At 36.0% G+C, this 20,904-nt stretch overlaps 1 protein-coding gene across 1 annotated transcript; it reads left to right on the forward strand.

Annotated features, from left to right (window-relative positions):
• Window positions 1-11,456: 11,456 nt before the first annotated feature.
• Window positions 11,457-19,023, forward strand: SPS3F (sucrose phosphate synthase 3F). The gene is made up of 12 exons (XM_018119229.2): window positions 11,457-12,374; window positions 13,362-13,594; window positions 14,214-14,277; window positions 14,373-15,071; window positions 15,463-15,597; window positions 15,681-15,812; window positions 15,883-16,059; window positions 16,142-16,195; window positions 16,288-16,350; window positions 16,579-17,529; window positions 17,612-17,739; window positions 18,502-19,023. Exons 1-12 carry the CDS (start codon window positions 12,096-12,098, stop codon window positions 18,776-18,778), a joined length of 3,192 nt encoding a protein of 1,063 aa, XP_017974718.1. The 5' UTR covers window positions 11,457-12,095; the 3' UTR covers window positions 18,779-19,023.
• The last annotated feature ends 1,881 nt before the right edge of the window (window positions 19,024-20,904 follow it).

Genomic DNA, 20,904 nt, shown 5'->3' on the forward strand with positions numbered 1-20,904 from the left:
CACTGTGCCAGACCATTATCGCACAGAGCCATGGAGTTTTGCAAAAATATGGGCCACCCGCAGACGGGCCATTTGCACCAGACCAGTAGAGCACACCAGCAGCCCGCACGCACCAGCAGGTGACACCAACAACCAGCACGCTCAGCACATAGAGCCATAGTGCTGCCAAGTAAGTTTCTAGGAATTCTAGAACACTGCCAATTTTGTTACTTATGAGGATACTTGCTTACAAAGTAAACTTAATTTTAGGACTTTCTTTTCATGCAATTTTATATTACTTGCACACCAAATTTAGGTAAAGTATCAAATTACTTGTATTATCAAGTAATTTACTTTATATTTAGATTTTAAAATTTTTATTTTTTTTATTTGAATAATAATATTTATTTATTTTTTTTAATTTTTTTTTATATTCATTTACTTTATGTTTTCACATCAATCGTCCATAAATCTCGTTTAGGTTTGCATAATTTAACGAATACGAGATTACAGCGTAGCATGAAACTTGACTAAAGTTCCAAACCCATGACAAAATGCCATCTTTAGCTCTACAAACATGACTCTTGGCAATAATTTGTATCTCCTTAGCTACTTCCAAAGAGTGAATTCATTTCCTGGGTTTGGCTGAAGAATGAAGACGGCTATCAAGATGAACAAAAAGCCACAGCAGTTCCTTCTTCTTCTGCTTTTGCTTTCTCTGGTAACTCTTATCTGGTCTTTTCTCTTTGTCAGCTACTCAGAATGAGATTCTGTTTCCTTTCTTGTTATTCTACCTCTGCTGCTGTTGTTGATGATAAAATTACCCAAAAGGGTATTATCAAAATGCATGCATTCGGAGAATTTGATCTCTTAACCTCCAAGATGCTGTGTGTCTCTTTGATTCCGTGACTGACCCTTGCCTTCTATATGGGCATTTAATTATCTGCTTGGGGCTGTCTCCAAGGTGAAACATTATTCCATTGTTGTTTCCATGTGCAAACAGATGATAGGTTGTCAGTAAACTCAACTTGATATCTTTACATTGAACAATTGGCTTAATAGCTTGTGCAATTTGAAGCAGGTAGACTTGGTGTTGGGAAATTGCGGAATTGTCTCTAAAGAATTGCCCAAGATCTAACCCAATCAATAGAATAAAGAAAGAAAGAAATCAAGCACACCCACAAGAACACAAGAATTTACGTGGTTCGGTCTTTTGATGACCTACGTCCACGGGCACAACAACAGAGAAAAATTCACTAAGAGAAAAATCAGGAGATTACAAGAACAGTCTCAAACTCATAACCCTTATCCCACGTACACCTAAATCACTCTCTCTAAATCTAGGTGATAATTATTCTTTAACCCATAGGGTCCTTTTATAGTATCAAATACAATAACCTTATCCTAATTTAATTAGGAATCTTATCCTAATAGAATTAGAAATTGTTATTCTAATCTAACTAGATTTAAAGACTATTTATAAGGTATACTAATTTAATTAGAATTAAACAATCCTAATTAAATCACAATTCAAGACTATCCTAACAAATCTCCACCTTAGGCTTGAATTCACCAAGCTCCACCTTACGAACCAATCTCTGTCGACACCGCCACTGCCCCAATGGGCCTCAAGCACTACGAACACCGATCAAGTCCAAGCAATGCTTGAACTTTATCCCAGAAACTGACTTAGTTAGCATATCTGCCGGATTTTCATCTGTAGCTATTTTCTTTACTACAATCTCACCTTTAGAAATAATCTCTCGAACGAAGTTACACTTGACTTGGATGTGTTTGGTTCTCTCATGAAACATCTGATTTTTAGTCAAATGTATAGCACTTTGACTATCACAAAACACAACTGTTTGTGTTTGTTCAAAACCAAGATCACTAACCAAGCCTTTAAGCCACAAAGCCTCCTTCACTGCCTCGGTCACAGCCATATATTCAGCTTCAGTTGTAGACAATGCAAAGGTTGATTGAAGAACTGCTTTCCAACTGATTGCAGATCCTGAGAGAGTGAACACATACCCCGTTTGAGATCTTCTACTATCTAGATCACCAGCAAAATCTGATTTGGAGAAGCCAACCACATTACGACTAATGTTTGCACCTCCTTCACACACTAAGCCAACTTCAATAGTAACTTTAGGTGTTTTCACAAGCTCCCATGTTTGATCCTAGTGTAGAGACTCAATCTTCTTAGAAGACTCGACATATATAATTTTCTCATGATAAAAGTAAGGCTCTTCAATCTCTACTTCCACAAATAAAACATAAGAATCAAAATCACCATCAATACAAGTAATGCTTCGTTGAGATACCAATTCTTGTACCTCTTGCAATTCTTTCTGGATTTCACTATCATCTCGCACTGTCACAAGAGCATTGATTTCAAGCTCCACCTGCTTGCCAACTTCTTGGTCTGATGTGTTTGCAATTCTAGACTTTATCCCACAAAGTAATGCAGACTTGTCAAAGGTAACATCCCGACTCACCATAAACTTGGGGAACTTACAATCAGTACACCACAACCAATAACCCTTCACCCCATATGCATAGCCTAGGAATATGCACTCTGTCGCCCTCAACTCAAGTTTACCATCACTCACATGAACATGAACAGGACAACCAAATACTCTCAATATAAAATAATCAGCAGGCTTACCAGACCAAACTTCCTTGGGAGTCTTAAATTCAATTGCAGTTGATGGAGACCGATTTACCAAGTAACAAGCCTTGTTGATAGCTTCTGTCCAAAATACTTTGGTTAGGCCAACATTTGAGAACACGTATTTTGCTCTCTCCAAAAGTGTTTTCTTCATCAATTCTACAATATCGTTTTGATATGGTGTTTTGTCGACAGTGCGATGTCTAACGATTTTCTCATTCTTGTAGAATAGACCAAACTCACCTTTGCAAAATTTCAAACCTTTGTTTGTTCGAAAGCTCTCGATCCTTTTCTTAGTCTGCTTCTCGATCAATACCTTCCAATGCAAAAAGGTGGTTAACACTTCACTCATAGCCTTTAGAAGATACGTCCACACCTTTCTTGAAAAATCATCAATAAAGATCCACATGTATAATGATCCACCTTTTGATACCACCGGAGAAGGATCCCACAAATCTAAATAGATGTAGTTTACTGTACCCCTGGTTTGATGAGTTTTAGTGCTAAATTTCACTCTATGTTGCTCACAGAAATCTAGCTTTCCACTCTTTTGACCACACAGCAAACTATGCTTACTTAGTTTTCTAATCCCTCTCTCGCTCATATGACCAAATCTCATATTCCATAAACGTGTTACATCATCTTCAGGATCATTAGATGAGACCACAGAAACAGTTTCAATGACCGTGTTTCCCACTAGACAATAAAGGTCACCGGATAACTTGCCCTTCATGATAGTTAAGGCTCCTTTAGATACATTCAAGACACCATCTTGGCCACTATATTTGTAGCCCTTCTTATCTAACAAACTCAAGGATATTAAATTCTTTTTCATGTCAGGGACATGTTTTACCTCAAGTGTTCTTACCATACCATCAAACATCTTGATTCTAATTGTGCCAATTCCAACAACTGAGAGAGAGAAATCATCTCCTAATTGTACAGTGCCCATATTAACAGATTGATAAGTTGTAAACCAATCACGCCTAGGACATATATGAAAGCAACAAGCCGAATCCAAGATCCATGTATCCATCAGGTTACAATTAGTAATTGCAAGAACATTATCAGTTTCCTCAAAAGTATCAAAGTCATCTCCAACCACGTTTGCAGTATTCTCAGACTTATTAAACTTTTCATCATCCTTGAATTTGATACAGTCTTGACGAAAATGCCCTTTCTGACCACAATTCCAGCAAGTTTTCCCTTTTGCTCTAGATTTACCTTTTCTGTCTAAGCCTTTCTCTTTACCTCTACCTCTATTTACAACCAAACCTTCTGCTTGATTTTCATTCCGAATACCACCAACTTTCTTCTTTAATTCCTTGGAATTTAAAGATGCCCTTACATCCTCGAAAGTGAGAGTGTCTCGGCCGTAAAGCATAGTATCCACGAAATTTTCATACGATGGAGGCAAAGAACATAAAAGAATTAGGGCTAGGTCCTCATCCTCAATTTTAACATCGATATTCTTTAAATCAAGAATAACTCTATTAAATTCATCAATGTGGGTATTAACGGACGTACCTTCACTCATCTTGAGAGTATACAATCGTTGCTTCATATAAAGCCGATTCGTCAGGGACTTGGTCATATAAATACTTTCGAGTTTAAACCACACTGCAGCAGCAGATTCTTCATCCGTGACTTCTCTTAGCACCTCATCAGACAAAGCAAGGAGAATAGCACTATGTGCTTTTTTCATAAGGTCATCTTTCTCACCATCAGATAAATTCGAGGGAAGATGCTCTTTTCCCTTTAGTGCCTTCAACAGTCCTTGTTGCACTAGCAATGCGCGCATCTTAACACGCCACAGGCTGAAATCGTTTCTTCCATTAAACTTTTCAATCTCATACTTGGTCGACGAAGTTGCCATAGCGAGATTCAGATTGATCCAAGACCTTGAAGCTCTGATACCAGTTTGTTGGGAAATTGCGGAATTGTCTCTAAAGAATTGCCCAAGATCTAACCCAATCAATAGAATAAAGAAAGAAAGAAATCAAGCACACCCACAAGAACACAAGAATTTACGTGGTTCGGTCTTTTGATGACCTACGTCCACGGGCACAACAACAGAGAAAAATTCACTAAGAGAAAAATCAGGAGATTACAAGAACAGTCTCAAACTCATAACCCTTATCCCACGTACACCTAAATCACTCTCTCTAAATCTAGGTGATAATTATTCTTTAACCCATAGGGTCCTTTTATAGTATCAAATACAATAACCTTATCCTAATTTAATTAGGAATCTTATCCTAATAGAATTAGAAATTGTTATTCTAATCTAACTAGATTTAAAGACTATTTATAAGGTATACTAATTTAATTAGAATTAAACAATCCTAATTAAATCACAATTCAAGACTATCCTAACACTTGGCTTTCTCTGTGTTGGCAATGATTTTTAGACTAGTCTGCTTATACCATGAGTGCTCCCCTCCTTGGGATTTGCAATGACAGTAAGATTAATGAGGCTTTGGAATTGTTTCAGAAAGTTGTGGAGAATGGATATCCATGTGATCAATGGACTTGCAATATTATTATTAGCGGACGTTGCAGATCAGGACAAACTCGTTTTGCCCTTGATATTCTAAGAGGGATGAATCGAAATGGAAGTTTCAATGCTGATGTAGTATGTTATGGGACAATTATTGACGGCTTTTGTAAAGAGAGAAGTATAGAACAGGCCTTGATTATATTTCAACATATGCTAGATAGTAGTATCTAGTCAAATGTTGTTGTTTATACTACATTAATTTATGGATTATGTAGCACTGGCAAGTGGGATGAAACAAAAAGATTATTGACTCACATGGTTAAAAGTGGAATTTCTTCGAATGTATACACCTTCACTTCTCTAATTGACTCTCTCTGCAAGGATAGGAACATCAAAGGAGAAACTTCTTTATTCAATTTAATGACTCGTAGAGGTATAAAGCCGAATGTCGTAACTCATAATATCCCTATGCAAGTCTGGTGATCGAAGACAGGTCATAAAGTTCTTCGAAACAATGGTTGTTTATGGAATTTCTCCAAATGTTGTAACTTTCACTATCGTGATAGATATTTTATGCAAGGAAAGCAAGATGGTAAAGGGATTAGACATTTGGGAATTGACAGCTCATTAATTCGAGGATTTTGTTATTCAGGCTTATGGAAAGAAGCAACAAGCTTGTTCCACAGAATGATGGGTCAAGGAATTCGTCCAATGAAGTAAGTGCAAACAGAAGAGAGTGAAAGAAGCATGTAGAATGTTAAAGCTAATGAGTGAAAGAGGTCTAAAACCTGCTATCTCATGCAGCTCTTTAATACATGGATTTTGCCTTTCAAGCCAATGGAAAGAAGCAACAAGTTTGTTCAACAGAATGATGGATGAAGGAATTTATCTCGACATAGTAACTTTCAACTCTTTAATTGATGCTTTCTGCAAACAAAAGAGAATGAAAGAAACCTGTAGAATGTTGGAGCTAATGAGTGAAAGAGGTGTAAAACCTAATGTTTTTACTTATAGCTCTTTTATACATGAATTTTGCCTTTCAGGCCAATGGAAAGCAAACAAGCTTGTTCCATAGCATGATGGATGGAGGACTTCATCCCAATGTAGTAACTAGTAACTCTCAGCTCTTTAATTGATCAGCTTCGTAAAGAAAGGATAGTTGAAGAGGCCATTAAAATATTCGAGCTAATGGATGAAAGAGATGTAAAACCTAATGTCATCACTTGCAACTCTTTATTGGGTGGTTTCTTCCATTCAGGCCAATGGAAAGAGGCATCAAGCTTTTTAAGTAGAATGGCCAGTCCAGATATATGTCCGGACAAAATTACTTTTAACATTATGTCGGATGCTATTTGTTAAAAAGGAATGACGGAGAAAGCTGAAGAAGTACTCACGCTAATGAATCAAAAAGATGTAAAGTCTAATGAAATTACATAAGCTACAATAATTAGTGGATATTGTTTGCAAGGTGAGATGGACAAGGCAAAAGATGTCTTTGAGTTGATGTTAACAAAGTTTTCACCAGGCTTAGGCACCTATAAAATGCTGATCGATGCGTATTCGTAGGGGGAGAGGAAAGATAAAGCTCTAAGGCTCATTGAGGAAATGAGCCAAAAAAGAATGAGGCCTGATATCGTAACACTGAATGCTAAAACGAGCTCAAAAAGAATGAGGCCTGAGGCCTGATACTGTAACACTGAATGCTACGACGCTTCACCAAGGTATGAGGACAGCGTTGGCCAAGTGAAAATAACTTAAACCTTAAAATTCTTTAATGTGACTGTTTCATGTAGTGATTGTTTTCATGCAACTTTGATATCAATCAAAACTGGAGGCATTCACTTTTTATGTTTCTTTTGCCAGTGCGATCAGTTACACTTAGAATCTTCTGCTCCCCTTTCTCCATAAAGAAGAAAAGGATCTTGTATCTTTTTTGGTAAACGGATTTTTGTCAAAGAGGCAATCAGATTTCATCTATATTCTTTTCGTATGATAGTTGAATTAATTTTAAAGATAGGTACTTTCTTTTTTCCTCCTCGGGTGTGGCGTTATTGTACAAGGATTCTTACTTCTTTCAAGAATGGTAACTACCACATTCATGCACAATTGTATGTCACATAGCTTGTGCCAAATTTTGACTACTTTACGGGGATTCTTTGGGCAATCTTTAATGCTTTTGCTTTCTAAAGCATGCAATGCCACGGGATTATCCTTCAGGGAGATGCAACTATGCATTAATTTGTTAGATCACTTCTGCAGATATCTATTTGAATACTGATTAAGAATGATAAGATCAATGTTTTACCCAAATCGTTGCAACCCTTCTCTTCCCAAATTTTCTGCTTTTGAAGTGATTATGCTTTTATAAGCTTTTGGTTTCTTCAGTGCAACTATACTGACTTGTGAGTCTCTCATACCAGATTCACGCATCATCATTTCTACAATTATTATTTTATTATCAGGAGCTTATCAGCTTGTATGATCATTACTATCCTTGCTTGACATTCTTTTCAATGTGCAATTTTGACAGTATTGCCTGCTGCTACTCGTTATTATGGCACATATAGAAGGGATTTTCTGTAAAAGTTTCACTCATGGCATGCCTATCATGTGAATATACAATGCATGTATTTGAAGTTGTTTATAACTGTGATCTGACTTGAGAAAGGGTTTAAATTACTTTGGCCTGCAATCTGGGTGAACAAAAATGGAAAGAGAAAGCATTTGATGGGAGGGTTTCTACCAATGCTTAGAAGATTTTCTGAATTAAAACATAATGCCATGATTGTTCTGGTTCCATCACTGAACATACAATCTACTGCGTACAATTAATCTGTTTTGCCCGTGTTTTTGTTCTTGACACTTGATTCTGATCTTCCATCATAAAAAATGCTACCTAATTTATGTTTTATTAAGTGTTTTGTAATTATGCTGAATAAACTTTTTAAATGCTAGTTGGACCTTCTGATATAGTAGTTCCTACCTTCCAAAGATTGGCTCTTAGCTATTTCTTTGTTTGTGTGGTGAGATGAGGTTCACTAATGATAACGAATTAGTTTTGGTCAGTTTTGGATGTATGCATCAAGCTCTCGGGTTAATCACTAGGACGTATATAATCTGCTAAGAGCTAGTTATTAATTTTAGCAGAACACTTGTGCAATTATGCCATCAACCACACACAAAACACAAAGGGAAAGCTTTTATATCTTTTCAGCCACATTATTGTGTTATGCTGAGGACTTAGGTTATGCCAGCAGAGTTGTAACTTTAGAATCATAGTCAGTGCAGATTCATGGGAATTCATTTCTGCTTTTAGATTGACATTGCCTTATATAGCTAATTTTATTTTATCTTATTTTATTTATTTATTTATTTTTGGACTTCTACAAAACAAAGAAAAGAATCCTGGCATAATACCTATCCCCTGTAGAAGAGATGTTAGCTTTCGGTGGCTGAGATTGTGAAAGAAAAACTTTCCAAAGTGTGTCAGATAGGGTTCACTTGAGATGCCTTTATTCAGTTTTGACTTCTCTTATTGATGCCTGATCAAGCAGTAATCACAAACATGTGGCTCAACTGTAAATTTTCTTCAGAAGCAGTGAGAGTATAATGATATGGTTTTGTTTCATTTGAGTGTGAAGGGAAGATTTTTATTTGTTCCCTGAGCAGTGAATTGTAATGATGATCACCCATCCGTGTAGAAAAGCTGCTGTGCTTTGTGAGTCTTATTTGCCACTGTGCAATTATGGTAATCTCATATCAGTTTGAGAATTGTACAAAGAGTATCCGCAAAGCTCATAATTTTCATTGAAATAGCATCTGTAATTCCTTCTTTCCTTTTGATGACATTTTTTTGCTTTTTGTGGTTGCTCAGCCAGCCCGGTAAAAGGTCTGTATACCCCTTTTAATTCTGTGATTGAGCCACTCATGAACATCAATCCTTTCCCCTGGCTTTTATATATAGAAGTGACGGACACTTCTGCTCACAGAGAAGTGACCTTAATCACAATGCAGGATGGTGGCTGATTTGGTACAACACATGCATCTTGAAATTGTTAAAAGGCATATTTGAAGAATGTTTAAACGAGAGTGGCATAAGCCAGAAGCATTGAGGACAACCATGTGAATAGGAGACGTCCCAAGACAAGAGAATGGCTGCTTTTGAATAATTCAGTAAGGAGAGGGAATTCCCCTTTCTATGAAAACAGATTCAAAAATGACAGAAAAGTATAAACCTTGTCAGGTACTTGCAAATCCCATATCTTTTTGTTTGGAAGCTGAGCCCTGAGACCGCCTTGGGTTCAGTGAACTCCAACTCATCTTCACACAAAATAATTTGTTTTGACAAATACAAAGTTGTAGACATTTGGAAAGGTTCTTGTGTGAAAAAGGGTTCATCCAATATTTAAGGCAATGCTGACAAGAGAGATAAAGTTTGGTCGATTGCATTGGTGGGTGCTTACCACAAAGCTGGGATGATGGCTCTATCGCCACATACTTCTGCATCATACAATGACAACAAATTAAAAAAAAAAGAAAAAAGAATTAACCATATCATCCAACGATCACATGCTTTGCTCCTTTGATTTTCGTTTGCAATCTTTTTTTTTCATTTTTTTCTGTGATCCAAAAAAAGTGAAAAAACACACTTTTTGTGGGTAAAATTCAAGACCTTGAATTGTCTTTTTTTAAAAAAAAAAAGTCAAAACTTTTGATAATTATATACCAAATAAGCTTATAATTATATAATATATGTTGAATAAACAACGTTAATAAAAAGTTAGTTGTTTTCTTTCAATAATTTTTTATTATTATTTTAAAATTTAAATTCAAGATCTCTAAGTTATAATTTTTAATTAATTATTGGGTTCTCGTATTTCAAAATGAATTCAAGATATATAAAATTAACATGAATAAAACTTTTAATAGCATGAATTGTCATCCCTTGCTCTAAAATGGCAAGACAAGGGGGCTTTCATTTGAAGAAATGATTAACTATGTTATCCAAAACAAAAAAAGAAAGAAATGATTTACATTTACGTGATGGACAATCTCTTGTAGTGGTAGGCTAGATGCATTGCATGTCACGTGACTCTTATTAATCATTCAAAATATTCATTTGCCTTTTGATGTTGGCATCATGCATAAATTTGAAGAATATCCTATTTTTTTTAAAAAAAGAGAAGATTTAGAGAATATTCGATGTAAATATTTTAAGCTCAACTAAAAAATATAATTTTAAGTAACTGTAAATTTCATAATTGATTAATACGAATAATGCATATATAATTTAGTAAGCTCAATCTAGCTGCAAAATATCATTAAACTAATAATTAAGTTTTGTAAATCCATCAAAAAGAGGGCTCAAATTAGACAGCACCAAGTAATCTTAAATTCGAGTCTCCTTAATAACTTTTTATTAGTGTTAATTTTTTATATTTATGTTATTATAAAATACAACATGCATATTTTATTTTTTTTCCTTTGATTCCACGTGGCAATAGAGAAAATGTCATCGGAATTATTATTCACTATATTAGATTATGACAATATATGATCGAGAGAGGAAAAGATACCTACTTTGATAAAAACATATGTATTAATGTATTTTTTTAAAACTTCAAAACTTGGCTTTGATGTCAGTATCACGGGGTTTAAATGTCATACGGTCCATATATGTTTGATTATAACAATAAATTCAATAATGGGGGGTGAAAAGAAGAAAAAGACTGATAAATAAGTATGGAAAAAATCAAGTCTCTTCAGGTGTCCTTTGGAGAAGTCATTTGAGGTTATCTTTTGTCACAATCAATCCCCTGTAATAAACATGTGTTGGCGGTGGTGGTTGATCGTAAAGATTGCCAAGATTTAAACAAAAATGTATGCGTCGAAATCCAACTATTGAACAGATGGCATCTGTCAACCAAATTCTACTTTCTTTTTCAAAGTGCTATCACATTCATGCCAACAAATCTTCCCCACTCCACAACGAGGTTTCTATATGTAGAGGGAAAGAGGTGGGTATGCGCATTTGTGTGTGTAAATCGTGTGTAGCAGTACCAGTATATTATGTGAATACTGTGGAGTATACACAAGGAAAGATTACTCAAGTTGGTTGCAACTGTGGAAGGAAACAAAAAGGTTAGAGAAGAGCCAAGCCAGGCCAAGCCTCTCGGAGCAGCAAAGGCAAAAGAGCCGTAAAGCTCGCATTGGGAAGCGGACAATCCTTGGAAAGGTGAAAAAAATGAAAGATCCACCCTTACCTTGCATCACAACTGGGAAGTAGACCTTTCGTTACCTTGCAAAATCTTTGTACACGTGTCCTCATCCCCCGATCCCCACTATTCTCTGCCATGTGTTTCCTTTTCCCTCTCTCTCTCTCTTCTCCTTCCATCCCCCCTGCTCTTGGTTGGTCCATTTCCTTCTCTCCTGGGACTCTTCCAAAACCAAAACCAAAACCAATCCTACCATAACCCAAACTCTTTTTCTTTTGGCACAAAAATGTTTAACATCATCATCTGCATTTTAATGTAGAAACCAAGACAAAACCGCTTAAGCTTTCCCTTTTTCTTTCTTTTCCAGGACTGTAAATGTTCTTTGGTAGTGTTTTTCAGCTTCAAAGGCAAAACCAGAGGAAAGTTTTGCATTTTTACTCTGTTTTTGAGTTGTAAGTAGAGTTGTAAGTGTGAGTGTGACTTTTCTTTTTAGATACAACCCCAAAACCAAAAGGGAAAAAAGAAAAGAAGAGAAAGACACTATCTTTGTACCTGAAACATAAGAGAACCTTCATGTTGTATTGTTAAGTTGTCCTGGTACGCCTTTGATATTAGATTACTTAAAAAAGAAAGAGAAACCCATATTTTCTTAGCTCAAGAGGAGCCAAGATAGCTGTAGAGAAACAAAAATTTCTTTTGTTTTATTTTTTGGAGAAGGTGAAGGAAAAGAATGGCAGGGAACGAGTGGATAAACGGGTACTTGGAAGCAATATTGGACAGTGGAGCAGCAGCTATCGAGGAGCAAAAGCCAGCAACCGTGAGTTTGAGAGAGACAGGTCATTTCAATCCAACAAAGTACTTTGTTGAGGAGGTGGTGACAGGTGTTGATGAAACTGATCTACATAGGACATGGATCAAGGTTGTCGCCACCCGGAATACCAGGGAACGTAGCTCCAGACTTGAGAACATGTGCTGGCGCATTTGGCACCTCACCCGTAAAAAGAAGCAGGTCTTCTTCTATCCCAAATATTTATTTTTCCATTGGTATGCATATAACTATGTATGTATACATGCGTCGACATATTCAAAAAACTTTAGCTTGTCTATGTATGTGTGGAATTGGGTTATGTGAAAAATTAACAAAGCTATTGGCGTTTTGGCAACCATTTCTTAATTTTAAAAATAAGTGTCCTATGACATATATATTTGCAGTACAGAGCACATTTCACCTTGTTTGTTCTTGTGAAGAAAAAAGTGCATGTATAAATAAGGATACATATGTCTAATTTATGTATGAAGATATAAATATAGAACCTATGCAATTATAAATATGCGCATATATGCTTTTTTTTTCTTTAAGCATGTTGGATGGATGTTAGTAAGTAGGTTAAGTCTGTATTCTCTTCCTTTTTTATCTTCCCCACAAGAAGTGGGTGACTTCATTTAGTATCTCTGTTTCTATAATTTGTGGCCATAAGAGAGAAGAAACTTATGAATCAGTTTGAGCAATTGATTGATATATGCATCTATGTTTTTCTTCTTTTTTTTTTTTTTGGGGGGGGGGGGGGGGGGGGGGGTGAATAGGATACTAGTGACAGTTTAAAGGGACTGGAATTAGTGGTAAGTTTACTGAATGAATGATTATGTGTATGTGCATGTGTGCTTGGATGTCCATATGCATATGTGAGGAGTAGTCAGGTTCTCTATCTCAATTGTCCAGTTTAAGGCTCACATATTTATATCATTTCACTACAGCTATAGGCTACCTTGTTTTTGAACAAATTCCCTATTGCTGATAGCTATGTCTGTGAATTGATAATTGTAAAAGTGTTTCTTCCTGTTTAATGTGGCCATTGGAAGTTGTAGTAAGTGTGACAATAATTGTCCCCTTAAGTTCTCTAGCATAGATTGAATGCTAAGAAACCTGAAATGAGCATTTGCTCACTGAAAGCAAAACAATTTAGAGGATGAAATCTCATTCTTATAATGTAAATAGTTGGAATGGGAAGAACTGCAACGATTGGCGAAGCGGAGATGGGAACGGGAACAAGGGCGGAGGGATGCCACTGAAGACTTGTCTGAGGACTTGTCAGAAGGAGAGAAGGGAGACGCTCTAGGCGAGTTGGTGCAAGCTGAGACCCCAAGAAAAACGTTCCAGAGAAACCTTTCCAACTTGGAAGTGTGGTCAGACGACAAACAGGAAAAGAAACTTTACATTGTGCTTATCAGGTATCATTCTCCCTAGTATGCATTAATCTTGAACTCATGATAAAGGTCTGTCTATTATTTTAAGCCAAACAAACTGTCAATAACTTTCCTATATTTAGTTGCTTCATCAATAGGTTGTGTGCAGAAGTTCTGTCTATGTAACGGTCAATAGAATAATTTGTAGTGCGTATTTCATTTAATACTCCAACAGCATATAGTGAAGACAGAGAAAGCCAAACTTACCTAATGAAAACAGTTGCAATTTTAAAAAGGTAAACCACCCACCTTCACCCCTATTCCAATGAAGAAAAGCCTCTTCAGAATTCTGGAATATTTTCATTTCATTATGCATTGAAGCAAATAGAATGTACATGGAATAACTGTGCCTGACAATTATCGTCATGATAATACTTTAAGAGACCTGACTTGCATTGCATTTGTTTAAAGAGCAACTTCATAAATTCTTTTATAATTAAACCTTTTGTTGACCTGATTTAAATCATTTAACAAAAATCTTAAGCAAGGTGGAAATTCATTATTTAGTCCCAATATCCTTTCCCCTTAGAGTTGGTTTTAGTACTTCTCATTATTTGCTGGAAGGAATTCTGCATTAACTGTTACAGTTCTTCTTTGTAACCAGTTTGCATGGTTTAGTCCGTGGGGAAAACATGGAGCTTGGCCGAGATTCTGACACTGGCGGACAGGTAAATGCTGTATTCCACCACAACCAAATTATTGCTCAATTTTTTTGCTTCATTTCATTCATTTTTTGCTTCCATAAAAATAAAATAATTCTCAGGTCAAATATGTGGTAGAGCTTTCTAGGGCTCTTGCAAAGATGCCAGGAGTGTACAGAGTAGATCTTTTTACTAGGCAAATCTCGTCACCTGAAGTTGATTGGAGCTATGGTGAGCCTACAGAGATGCTAACAGCTGGTGCTGAAGATGCAGACGGTAATGATGTTGGAGAGAGTAGTGGGGCATACGTTATAAGGATTCCTTTTGGTCCGCGTGATAAATACCTTCGTAAAGAATTACTGTGGCCCTATATTCAGGAATTTGTAGATGGCGCTCTGGCTCATGTTCTAAATATGTCAAAAGTTCTTGGTGAGCAAATTGGTGGGGGCCATCCTGTGTGGCCATATGTTATCCATGGCCATTATGCTGATGCAGGGGACAGTGCGGCTCTTCTTTCAGGTGCTTTAAATGTCCCAATGGTTCTAACAGGACACTCTCTTGGGAGAAACAAGCTTGAGCAGCTGCTTAAACAGGGACGGCAGTCCAAGGAAGACATCAATTCAACATACAAGATTATGAGAAGAATTGAGGCAGAAGAACTTTCTCTTGATGCTGCAGAACTAGTTATCACAAGTACCAAGCAGGAGATTGAAGAGCAATGGGGACTTTATGACGGGTTTGATGTCAAGCTTGAAAAAGTTTTACGAGCCCGTGCTAGACGTGGGGTAAACTGTCATGGTCGATATATGCCAAGGATGGTGGTAAGGATGTTTCTCTCTTTCCCCCTATTTGGAGCCAGTGTACTAATTACTGCTTCCTTGTCTTTTTTTTTTTTTTTGGATAATGGACTGTTTCCTTGTCATGGGTGTTAGAGATGTGAAGAGAAATAAGAAAGAAATATTTGTCGTTGCTCCTCACTCTGAAACATATACCCATGTACTTCATTATTCCTCGTGTTGAAAATTCATATTGTTAACTCTGCTACATACAATTCAATTCTCTATGCAAACAAACCTAAGGATCAAATTAATTAGGGGCAACTAGAATGAATTAACATGTCGTAACAAGTTTGAAAAGACAAATGGGATATTAATATTGCATCATTTTGTTTGGCCCTCCTCATTCAGCTTTGAAGTACAAATTTGTTTGCAGGTTATTCCTCCTGGCATGGACTTCAGCAATGTTGTAGTTCAAGAAGATGGCCCTGAGGTTGACGGAGAACTTGCAACACTTATTGGTGGTTCTGATGGGTCATCTCCGAAGGCAATTCCAGCAATATGGTCAGAAGTAAGGGGGTTAGCTAAGTTATACGTTCATTGTAGGGAAATCGTATCAAAGCTGTTATTAACTCTTCCTAATACATTTGGCAGGTAATGAGGTTTCTTACAAATCCCCACAAACCAATGATCTTGGCCTTATCCAGACCTGATCCAAAGAAGAACATAACCACTCTTGTGAAAGCATTTGGGGAATGTCGTCCTCTACGAGAGCTTGCTAATCTTGTAAGTTGGTTTCTGCAAGAAATTGATTTACGGAGTGCAGGAAAGAATAATGATAATTGCTTTTGTACAGACACTTATAATGGGGAACAGGGATGATATTGATGAAATGTCTGGTGGGAATGCTAGTGTGCTTATAACAGTATTGAAACTTATTGATAAGTATGACCTCTATGGGCTGGTGGCTTATCCAAAGCATCACAAACAGTCTGACGTACCAGATATTTATCGACTTGCAGCAAACACGAAGGTTCATTAGACTTCATAATTTTTGGAGCTAGCCTGACGTGGTTTTATCTTTATAATTAACTAACTGGATGTAAATATGGCAGGGAGTTTTCATAAATCCTGCACTGGTTGAGCCTTTTGGACTTACGTTGATAGAGGTTGGTTTCCATCGATCAGAAATTTTCAGGACGCTGTCTTAGTAAGTGCAATGAAATGATATTTTGATCTCAATTTATTTGATATAATGTAGGCAGCAGCACATGGGCTTCCAATGGTGGCTACCAGAAATGGTGGACCAGTTGACATCCAGCGGGTAAGAAATATGAATTTATTTCCCAATCATAAGATATTGCTTGGAAGACTTGCCAGAGATTTCATTTATAAACTTTTCACCTGGAAGATTCAGTAGAAGGAAATAAAACCTTCATAGCAACCATTTGTTCAATGTTACAATAGATTCTGATCATCCCCCTTGCCATCATTTTATTTTCAGAAATGTTATAATAGTTCTAATTTTTGATATTGCTTGTTATGATTTTAGGCACTAAATAATGGCCTTCTTGTGGATCCCCATGATCAGCAAGCAATTGCTGATGCCCTGCTTAAGTTGGTGTCGGAGAAAAACTTATGGCATGACTGCAGAAAGAATGGTTGGAAGAATATACACCTATATTCGTGGCCTGAGCATTGCCGCACTTACTTGACCAGGGTGGCAGCTTGTCGAATGAGACATCCTCAGTGGCAAACAGATACACCGGGAGATGAAATCACTGCTGAAGAATTGTCCTTCAATGACTCACTTAAAGATGTGCAAGACATGTCCCTTAGGCTCTCGGTTGATGGGGACAAATCTTCACTAAATGGATCCCTCGATCCTGTCACTGCATCCAGTGGTGACCCTGAGCTGCAAGACCAAGTGAAACGAGTCCTAAGCAAGATAAAGAAGCCGGAAACAAACTCAAAAGACACTGAAGGAGGGAAGCTTGAAAATGTGGCAAGCAAGTATCCAATTTTGAGGAGGCGGCGTAGGTTGATTGTTGTAGCACTTGATTGCTATGACAGCGAGGGGGTCCCTGAGAAGAAGATTGTGCAAATTGTACAAGATATACTTCAGGCTGTTCGACTAGATATTCAAACTGCAAGAGTCACAGGGCTTGCTATATCGACAGCTATGCCAGTCTCAGAAACAATAGAGTTCTTGAAATCAGCAAAGGTTCAAGTAAACGATTTTGATGCTCTGATCTGTAGCAGTGGCAGTGAAGTGTATTACCCTGGAACTTACACAGAAGAAGATGGAAAACTTTTTCCAGATCCTGATTATGCATCTCATATTGATTATCGTTGGGGCTACGAGGGTCTAAAGAAGACAATTTGGAAGTTGATGACCCCTGAAGAAGAAGAAAACTCTAATCTTTATCCTAGTCCCATTGAGGAAGATGTAAAATCAAGCAATGCCCACTGTGTTGCATACTTTGTAAAGGATCCCAGTAAGGTAGATATATCAATTTGACTGTTGCTAACAAAAGAAATAATTTCATTTCTTGTTTGTTTTAATAGTGGCTTTGCTATTGCAGGCAAAGAGAGTGGACGATTTGAGGCAGAAGCTCAGGATGCGGGGTCTTCGTTGCCATCCAATGTATTGCAGGAACTCAACTAGGATGCAAGTCGTTCCTCTCCTTGCATCTCGAGCACAGGCACTCAGGTACTGTTCTGTACAGCTATACAAACTGATACTTTTATTTAGATGGGACTTTGATTATTAGACAGGAACTGAAACACCCATGGTGTTTAAATGTTTTAAAGGTCCTTTTGTTTAGTGCGTTAACCTTTTTTTCCCCTTAATATGGTTGGGAAGGAGGGATTTGAGCTTGTAATTTCCTCCTTAAGGGAGGAATGGCCACTGATTAATGTTACGTTAGCTGCTTTTTATGTCACCCTGGGTTTTGAAAGGGGAGTTTCAGCAACTTCAATCAAGAATGTTTTTTGTTATGTTTCATGACCAAAAGCACAGGACTAAAGGCTTGGGATCTGTTTTATGAGAATTTTTCAAGTGGTTTTTTGCCAGTCATCAATGTCATCTGTTTTATTTGTGGAGGAAAGGTGGGTTTCATATTTCATAAGATCTTCTTTTAAAGGACTCTGTATCAACCATCAAAGGTCAATCTGGAGATTTGAAGCATGTACAATGAGTCCATGTTGATATCAAGATAGTTCATTGCATGTATAGCATGCTCTGAGCTAGCAAGAAGCTCTCTTCTTATAAAGTTTTCATGCAATGGGAAAATTAATTTATGTTCAACATTTTCTTTGTAGATTTTGTTAAATTGACTTCTTGTTCATTTAACTACTCACTTTCATTCTCCTTTACATTGTCCTCACTCATTGTATTGAGACTCGGTTATCATCCCTTTTGGTTCATGGTTTGATCATTTCATTTCATTAACCTGATGCTTTCAATAATTAGGTACCTTTTTGTGCGTTGGAGATTGAATGTTGCAAACATGTTTGTGATTGCTGGTGAAAGTGGAGACACTGATTATGAAGAATTGATCTCCGGGGCTCATAAGACTTTGATCATAAAGGAAATCGTGGCAAATGGTTCTGAAGGATTGCTCAGAACAACTGACCTGAGAGATGATATTGTTCCTGTTGATAGCCCCCTGGTCACCTGTATCAAAGGTGGAGCAACAGCAGATGAGATTGCCAATGCTTTAAAAGCATTATCTAAAGCAAGTCTATAAAAGCTGCTGCTATAGAACATGAGATGGTAGTCTACATTCCTTATTCCACCGAAATTTCTTCTCACATCCCTTTATTTTTTAATGCTATAGACTTTCATAGGCATCCTCACATATTTTCTGCCAGATGTAGCTAGATAAAAGTTTCAAATGGTTCTGCTATCAGGTTATATGTGCCAATTGGTCTACAGTGACCACTACCAATACCTTCTATCTGATGTAGATAAAATTCAACTACCATTACTGAAGTTATTTGCAGATACGAATATCAAGGTGGAAGAATCCAACTATTATTGTACAATAAAAAGATAAAAACATAGGTGATGATGTTCTTTGAATCTTATTCTTGAATCAAATCATCAAGCTGCTATTTAGCAATAAAAAGACAATTGAAGTAGATAAAATTCAACTACCATTACTGAAGTTATTTGCAGATACGAATATCAAGGTGGAAGAATCCAACTATTATTGTACAATAAAAAGATAAAAACATAGGTGATGATGTTCTTTGAATCTTATTCTTGAATCAAATCATCAAGCTGCTATTTAGCAATAAAAAGACAATTGAAGTAGATAAAATTCAACTACCATTACTGAAGTTATTTGCAGATACGAATATCAAGGTGGAAGAATCCAACTATTATTGTACAATAAAAAGATAAAAACATAGGTGATGATGTTCTTTGAATCTTATTCTTGAATCAAATCATCAAGCTGCTATTTAGCAATAAAAAGACAATTGAAGTAGATAAAATTCAACTACCATTACTGAAGTTATTTGCAGATACGAATATCAAGGTGGAAGAATCCAACTATTATTGTACAATAAAAAGATAAAAACATAGGTGATGATGTTCTTTGAATCTTATTCTTGAATCAAATCATCAAGCTGCTATTTAGCAATAAAAAGACAGTCATCAAGCTACCACATCAAGGGCCAACTGCTACATTGTTTCCACCTTTCTATAACTTCTTCATATTATTCTTATATTATGCTAAGTACTTACCATGATGATGACATTTGAATCTAATTGTTGAAACCAACCAAATGCTTTTTACACGACGTAGAGAGACTGACAAGCCACCTTCGCAGACTTTGATAAACCCAGAAGTATCAATCTCGGGCTGCCCAATCAGATACATCGATCGGAAATTCTTTTCCTTACGATATATTCTCTGTAAAAGCAAGGCAGTGTGAAAAGCTTAAAAGGAGGAATCAGCCAATATGCCTTTATGGAAGTGACCGGGTGAGTAACCTTTCAATGCTCAATTTCCTTGGTATCGCCTAAGTTGAACGCAAAATGGTGGCTTGCCTTTGAATCTTGCCGAGCTCATTTAACTGTTAATATAGCATTATTTAGAAATATACATTTTTATTTATTGGAAGAGATATATTTAATAGGGGGAATTCTTTTTGAGTGTAATGAAAATGAAAAAAAAAAAAAAAAAGATTATCCTGTAGATGAATTTAATTGATCCTTTATATTTCACACTCTTTTTCTTTGTTCATTACTCTTCCATTGCATTAATACATAAAAGGAATATTTAAAAAAAAAAAGAATCAACTTGTTCGGTTCGATAAGATTGAAAAATCATTTCGAAATAAGTTTTCAAGGTTAAAATTTTTATAGAGGTTAACCAAAAAAAATTGTATTAATTAGTTTTGTCATGTTGTCTTTTTCTTATTTGGTATTCTTTTTTTCAGGAAATATTATTAATTATTTTTAATTAATCATTTCATAAAAATTATATCACTATAATTGTTTATACTAAGATACTACAATCTTTAATATAATATTAAATTATTAAGATTAATTGAAAATTTTATATAAAATAAAAAAATAAAATTTTCACTCATGAAATTCTTTTATTTTTTAATTTTTAACTTATGATTTATTAATTTAAATTAATTGGTATAATAATATGATGAAAACGAAATAAATAATAAAGATTAAGTATTATTTATATATAATATTTAATGTTGAAAAAAATATCTTGAATGTATTGCATAATTGATGAATGTTAATATTTTTATAGTGTTATGGTAAAAAATTATTGAAGATAGATCATGATAGAAAATATTTTTTTAATAATGAACTAAATAAACTAAAAATATTTTTGATAATTTA

The sequence above is a fragment of the Theobroma cacao genome, chromosome 4 (genome assembly GCF_053813885.1).
Source record: "Theobroma cacao isolate CCN51 chromosome 4, ASM5381388v1, whole genome shotgun sequence".
Taxonomy (NCBI): Eukaryota; Viridiplantae; Streptophyta; class Magnoliopsida; order Malvales; family Malvaceae; genus Theobroma; species Theobroma cacao.

Excerpts from the sequence above, each read along its gene's own strand:
- SPS3F (XM_018119229.2), top strand. The coding sequence starts at position 12,096 with ATGGCAGGGAACGAGTGGATAAACGGGTACTTGGAAGCAATATTGGAC. Across the intron at positions 15,072-15,462 it reads GATATATGCCAAGGATGGTG|GTTATTCCTCCTGGCATGGA; the intron begins GTAAGGATGTTT and ends ATTTGTTTGCAG. Across the intron at positions 16,060-16,141 it reads GACTTGCAGCAAACACGAAG|GGAGTTTTCATAAATCCTGC; the intron begins GTTCATTAGACT and ends TAAATATGGCAG.